We start from the raw sequence: 7,125 nt of genomic DNA on the forward strand, positions 1-7,125 counted from the left end.
AGCAGCGTCAGAAGATATTTGTTGTCTCCACTATCCCATATTCGTTTCTTAATTACAATACAACCTTGTGGACTATCCAGGGTAACAAGATAGTTGCATCTACCTCAGACTATCGTTCCGAGGTGAACTTCTCCTCGGACATATTTTGGATTTTCATTTGCAATTCTCAGCTCTTCTTTTTATATTATTCGTACCATGCCCTTATTAAATCATCCTCGGACGGATTGCCATCCTCGGATTGGGCTACTAGGCCACATGCCCAATTCTTACAAACTTACCAACACCTCTTTGTATAGCTGGCCCCACAAAACTCATTTAGAGGAGAATTTGGTAATTCATAAATGATCAACATATATTAATTATTTAAATAAGTCACATAACTACTACTCTCTCCATCCCAATTATTTATCTTCTATTTCATTTTGGGATGTTTCAAAATATTGTTCTGTTTCTAAAATTAAAAACCATTAATTTATAATGTTCCTATTATACCCTATTTTATTTCCAAAACCATTTTTTATAAATTTATTTAAATGTAGTTTTGGAAACTTATATATTTTTATACAACAGATAAAACAGTAAATGATTTTTCCTTAAAAAGATAAATTTTTGAAACAAGAAAATAAATTAGACAGATAAAATGTGTGTCTTTATATTAAAACTATTTTCTTTTATTTTGTGTGTATGTTTGTTTCTCAAATAAATAAATAAATAAATAAATGGTGGATTGAAAATATATGTGCATTGTAATTTGAGCTGTTACATAAATAGGCAGGAGTAACTTTGGTCTTTTTAAATGATAAATTTATCAAAGTATTACTAAAATGATGTCATAATATCAGCTCATGATTTTTATCAAAATAAATAAATAAATAAATTAGGACATGATTGCTTCCCCTATCAGCATTCAGCCATCACACCTCACCCCGGGTCCCACTGAGAGAGTATCTTTATCCGAGCTGAAAAAATTGCCACGGGGCAAAGTATGAAGACAAGTTCATAAGCTTGAATCAGCCAATAAGAAACCTTATCCTATCCACTTATCTTACTCTCACCAAAGCCACCAAATAGCTGCAACAAATATCCAATATCCATTGTCCATCCACCCACACACAAAAAGGGTCTCTTTTTTAGTTTATTTCTCTCAGATTGTAGAGATAGTAGTGAGACTGAGAAGGGAAAAGAAAGAAAGAAAGCAAAGTCGAACGCAATGGCAGCCTCACTACAAGCAGCTGCAACACTCATGCAACCCACCAAGGTGGGCGTGGTGTCTTCCAGAAGCAGCCTACAGCTGAGGTCTTCTCAGACTGTGTCCAAGTCATTTGGCGTGGAACCAGCTGCAGCTAGACTCACCTGTTCTCTTCAAGCTGATATTAAGGACTTCGCCCAGAAGTGTGTGGATGCTTCCAAGATTGCTGGTTTCGCTCTTGCTACCTCGGCCCTCGTTGTCTCGGTATGCATTTTCTGATCTTGAGTTTGCATGTGAGAGAGGACTAAAAGATAAATAACTTCGTATTCTTGGGCTGAGATATGATATGATAGTTTAAGATTGCAGATTCTCTTATCTATATAATAATAATAATAAAAGGTTGCGGATTCTCATTTATTTTTCTTGTCATTGACTGCTCCATACGTTATTTTGTTGAAATATTAATGTCTGAGATATAATATTAATTAAGCCTCAATCCATAAGCTTAAGTATTGGGTTAAGTAATTTTCCTATATGTTATATGAAGTCCTATCATGTATTATATGTTTGGAACCAGTATGGGGATGGAGGGAGAGAAGAGGAAGGTGATACTAAATTTTGAGGCCTTTTCATATGTCCATTCTAGATCTGATGCACAATTAAGCTTTTAAGATTCAAAAACCATGCTTTGCACCGACACGTGTCGGACACCGATACCGGTAAGACTCGCCGGACTCCGGTATCCGAGCGTGTCTTCTTCTTTTCATTTTTTTTTCGCTTCTCCGACACGGCGTGGACCAATGTTTTGAATATAGTTCCGTTCCGGCCGGGCCGAAATGTGAATACTGAAAATTTTTCATACCTTGAGAGTGAAATCTTGGGGAAGAAGGGAGATGGGAGAAAAAAAAATAAAAGAAAAAATTGATAAAAAGGAAACTATGAACCTGGATCTGCAACAGGAAACACAGGCTTGAGAACTGAGAAGAACAAATCAAAGTGATAACAACTGGTGGGAGTTACAGTGCTGCAGAAGGATGAAGGAAACAAACAAAAGGTAGAGGTAAAAATAAAGAGTGAATGAATGTACGGTGGGAGTCTGGAGAGAGAGAAGAAAATGTAAATAAAATAAAAATTGTTTAGCTTTGATGAGAAGTTGATGTTACGATTGGCAGGTACGGAGGAGGGAATGCAGGCAGCAGGATGAAATAAAAAGAGAGAAAAATTTTGTTTTGGATGGGCTGAAGTTTAACTTTTAGTTGGGTTTGGGTTAAGCGTAGATTTTGGTCTATTTAAATCAACTCAAAATTAAAATATAACCTAACAAAGATAATTATATTTTATTATTATAATACAAAATTACAAATAAGGGTAAAAATAAATTAAATTTTAAACATAAACGGATTTTATGTCTAAAATTTAAAAAATATGTTTAAATATAAAATTTAATTAATTATTTAATTGTTGTATTTATGCTATATCAAAAAAAAAATTTATTTTTCAAAAATTATTATATTTTTGTATCTGTGTCCATATCCGTTTAACTTAGTAAATCAGTGACAGAGTCAGCATTCCTAGGTGTTGATGCAGATACTGTCATGATACATGATACATTAAAACCATGCCTGTAAGATATCAAACTACGATGTTAATTAGCAATTAAGCGGTTGGTTTTATACTTCCCTTCGTTAATTTTTGATCTTTCATAGCAATTATATGGTTTTAAGTAGTTCCATTGTTAGAATTTGATCCTCTACTTCCTGGTGAATAGATATTAGATATTAGCCATCTGAACTGTGTGGACAAACTCTTTTGACTCTTTGTTTTCTATTTTCAGGGAGCAGGTGCTGAAGGAGTTCCAAAGAGGCTAACCTATGATGAAATTCAGAGCAAGACATACATGGAAGTAAAGGGAACCGGAACAGCCAACCAGTGCCCAACCATTGATGGCGGGGTTGACTCATTCGCCTTCAAGCCCGGCAAGTACAATGCCAAGAAGATCTGCCTAGAGCCAACTTCATTCACTGTCAAAGCTGAAGTTGTGAACAAGAATGCCCCACCTGAGTTCCAAAACACCAAGCTCATGACCCGCTTAACCTACACCCTCGATGAAATTGAGGGACCCTTTGAAGTTTCTCCTGATGGCACTGTCAAGTTCGTGGAGAAAGATGGTATCGACTACGCCGCAGTGACAGTTCAGCTGCCTGGTGGTGAGCGTGTGCCATTCCTTTTCACCATTAAGGAATTGGTAGCATCAGGCAAACCAGATGGTTTTAGTGGTCAATTTCTAGTACCGTCTTACCGTGGTTCATCTTTCTTGGACCCAAAGGGAAGAGGTGGCTCAACCGGGTATGACAATGCAGTTGCATTGCCTGCTGGAGGAAGAGGAGACGAGGAGGAACTTGCCAAGGAGAATGTAAAAAATACAGCGTCATCAACAGGGCAAATCACCTTGCGTGTCACCAAGACTAAGCCTGAGACTGGTGAGTTGATTGGAGTGTTTGAGAGCATTCAGCCATCTGACACTGATTTGGGAGCAAAGGTTCCAAAGGAAGTGAAGATCCAGGGGATCTGGTATGCTCAGCTTGAGTCATAGGCCATTTTTTTTTTTTTTTTTTTTAACATGTTTAGTATTCCTTGTTGGTTTAAATTTTTGCTGTAAGTCGAAGGTATTGCTAAACTTCCCTGTGACGCAGTGGAGAAGCACTGAGATCGATTATTATCCAGTTTGTATATTATTATGGCTTATGATAATGATGTATTGAAACTCCAAAATTCCATGTTGAAATTATGTTGGAATGCGGGAAAAAGGATTATTCAAAGACCTAAACCCTCCGCAAATCCTGTGTCTAATAGGAATAATAAAACCAATATAATGTTAGCTCAAACGACATCTATTTCATATGGGATTTCAGAGTTCAGACTATCCCCTGCCCCACTTCAGGACTCTCATGCATTTGAGGAAGCTCCTCAGTCCTCAATTATCAATCGAGTTCTCTTATTATTTTCGGCAACGTATTATTGTTATGTGAAAACGCTAGCTGGGCAATGAGTTACAAGTCTCTTAGCGCTAATGTGTCAAATTTTAAATACAACACAAAAAGATAATGGATAAGGATTTGCCGCAAACTAAGTTACAGCAACTTCTACAAAATGCACATGTCAAGTGAAAAATTCAATCTTGATATGGAAATTTTCATTTAAATATAAACCTGGATAGGTGTCTATTTGAGGCATAGATATGTGTGCTTTGCAAGAGTTGTTGCAACTTAGTTTGCAGCAAATCTTTGCCCAAAGTTAAGAGACACAACAAATTTCATAATATTTTTCATTTTGATATGGAAATTTTCATTTAAATATAAACTTGGATAGGTGTCTATTTGAGGCATAGATATGTGTGCTTTGCAAGAGTTGTTGCAACTTAGTTTGCAGCAAATCCTTGCCCAAAGATAAAAGACACAACAAATTTCATAATATTTTTACTATATATTGAAGCGATATAATATTATGATTTGTGTAATATCACCTTCATATGGAACGATCGCTAACATCATTGTGAAAGTTTCCCTTTCATTAGAATTATTGCTTATTGTGTCTTGACATGACATCAATCACATTCATTATCATACTAATTAAAAATTTTCCGGTAATCAACTTTAGCATCATATAGTTTTCTTTAGCTTATTTGCTAAAAGTAAGACAATAAAATAAAAGTTGGTTTATTTTTAAGGAAAATAATTTTGTTACTTATTTGGTAAAAGGTGACCAAAAAAAAAAAAAAAAACAATAAATTGGTAAATGATGAGTATTTTCCATTCTACAAAGGATCTTGTTGAATACCAACTAGTTGTCAAAAGTGACAACTATCTCTTTAATACACTCTTTTTTTAATAATAATTAAAAATTGAATTCGGAACAATTCTATCAGAAATAAAATGGTATTACATGTATCAAATGCATGATAGATTTTATCGTTAGAAGCACTAAAAAGTACCACTTAAATTACAAGGCTTTTGACTAATTGATACATTACTGTGGCGTTCGGTACAGAGTAATGTTTTAGGATTCCCAGGAATGTTTAAAGATTCCCGTGTTTGGTTGCAAATCATGCTAAGGAATCAGATGCCAGGGGAATCTGGATTCCCCCCTTAAACCCCTCTCAGTGGGAATGTGGATTCCTTTTAAAACAGGTAGGAATCCATATTCCCAAGCTTAAAGGAAATTGTATTTTTTATAAATTGACAATTTTAACCCTTTTTTTTTAAATGACTTGGTAGTTCACATTCAAATCTAAGGATAGAATGAGAAAAATAAATAATTCATTTAAAATTCCTGGGAATAAACCAAACATAGGAATAACTACATTCTTAGGAATGTGATTCCTAGGAATCTGGATGCCAGGAGTAATGTGGATTCCCCGGTACCAAACGCCACATACAAGAAGATTTTATTAAGGCAATAGTTGGAGGTCTTAACTACAAGTGCTGACATAAAAAAAAATTTAAAATTAAGAGTTTAAATTCAATAAAAACATAGCGTAAACCCTTTTTGTTTACACGGTCAAATACCAACATATCACAGTAGTGTTTTACAAATTAGTGAACCCCACACACAATACTTCCACACATTAATTCCATCATATTAAAAAACCCTGCTGCCACAACTGAAGAATCAACACCTCCAACGACATTGCTAGAGTCTAGAAAAATACGTTGCAACCGCCTTTATGTGGTATTTGCCCAATAGGTTTTTTTTTTTTTTTTTTTTTTCTTCCTTATGTTTTATAGATACACAATAGTATACGTTATTTTTTAATTATATCCTTTTTTTAAGATTTTGTTGAGAATATTTAGATAGATTTTGTAGCTGTATGGCACCAACCAACTAAATTTAATCTCTTTTTAAAATTTTTGTTTTTGGTTTTTTTTTTTTTTTTTTAAATATAAGTTGCCTATTTTGTTAAAATTTAATCTCTTTTTTCTTATTGGAATCAGGAAGACACTGGATAAGACGAACCCTATCGTCCCTTGTCTTCATATAGTACGTCTTACCCCTCAGGTGATGAAGGTTGTAACACCAGTTCACATCGTGGTGAGTCAGTTTCAGCCCCATTTTCTCATTCAGGGTATCTACACACCCTAATATCCTAAATACATTCACGGCACACTGAGTAGGAGCCAGGCGAAAATGCCTAAGGTAATTGAGAGTTACTGGCCTCATAGGGATTCTCATCCCCCCTTCTACAAAAGCGACTATTGGGATCACAACTTCACCCTCTCTCCTCTTAAAGTACCACTCCCCTTCTTCACAGTACTTCAAACTCACATTATTGGGTATTCCATAGTCAACAATGAATTTGTTCATCATTTCGTCGGACTCAACCAACTTCTTAAACTTACCCATTCCCCAAAGATGACTAAAAGTTCTAATAGAAGAAAAGGAGGAGTAAAATCAAGGAAATTTGGGGTCGCTAGAAAAAGAAGACTTACAGAAGTATGGCGATTCTCTTCAGAAAGAGTGCAAGTTGAACTAGACTTAAGTCATACGCATCAATGGTTGTAAGCGCGAAAATGATGAAACTAGGCGGTTCAAACAGGTACTTATACTCCCCCTTAGGTTCCCCAAATGTAACCGCTTGTTCATAAAAGCAAGAGATCATACCGTTGAAAGTGGGAAACGTGGTGCCGCCAAAATTTAATGTGGACACCCATTAAGTCTTGAAACGCTAAAAACGCGCATCGGGCAGTCAAAAAGCCGCTAGCATTAACACGAACCGAAGTGGGGCGACTCGTCTAGAGGGCCCGCAGGTATCAAAACCCTCCTCCCCGTCCGAGGGAACGTGCAGCAGGGTTTTGAGGGGCTATTGTGGGGCCCGTGGGCCTGACAACCTCGGCCCATCGGGTAGCAGGCCCAAGGTCTATGCCGAGGAACACTGACTA

At 36.1% G+C, this 7,125-nt stretch overlaps 1 protein-coding gene across 1 annotated transcript; it reads left to right on the forward strand.

Moving 5' to 3' along the window:
- The first annotated feature begins 1,085 nt into the window (after window positions 1-1,085).
- On the forward strand, window positions 1,086-3,974 carry LOC112038044 (oxygen-evolving enhancer protein 1, chloroplastic). The gene is made up of 2 exons (XM_024070853.2): window positions 1,086-1,453; window positions 3,024-3,974. Exons 1-2 carry the CDS (start codon window positions 1,211-1,213, stop codon window positions 3,780-3,782), a joined length of 1,002 nt encoding a protein of 333 aa, XP_023926621.1. The 5' UTR covers window positions 1,086-1,210; the 3' UTR covers window positions 3,783-3,974.
- The last annotated feature ends 3,151 nt before the right edge of the window (window positions 3,975-7,125 follow it).

Source organism: Quercus suber, unplaced genomic scaffold, assembly GCF_002906115.3.
Source record: "Quercus suber isolate HL8 unplaced genomic scaffold, Cork oak 2.0 scaffold_19, whole genome shotgun sequence".
NCBI classification, from domain to species: domain Eukaryota; kingdom Viridiplantae; phylum Streptophyta; class Magnoliopsida; order Fagales; family Fagaceae; genus Quercus; species Quercus suber.

What these genes read in the sequence shown, in the direction of transcription:
- LOC112038044 (XM_024070853.2), top strand. Translation starts at nt 1,211, where the DNA reads ATGGCAGCCTCACTACAAGCAGCTGCAACACTCATGCAACCCACCAAG. An exon ending in CCTCGGCCCTCGTTGTCTCG is followed by an intron (nt 1,454 to 3,023) that starts GTATGCATTTTC and finishes TTCTATTTTCAG; the next exon opens with GGAGCAGGTGCTGAAGGAGT.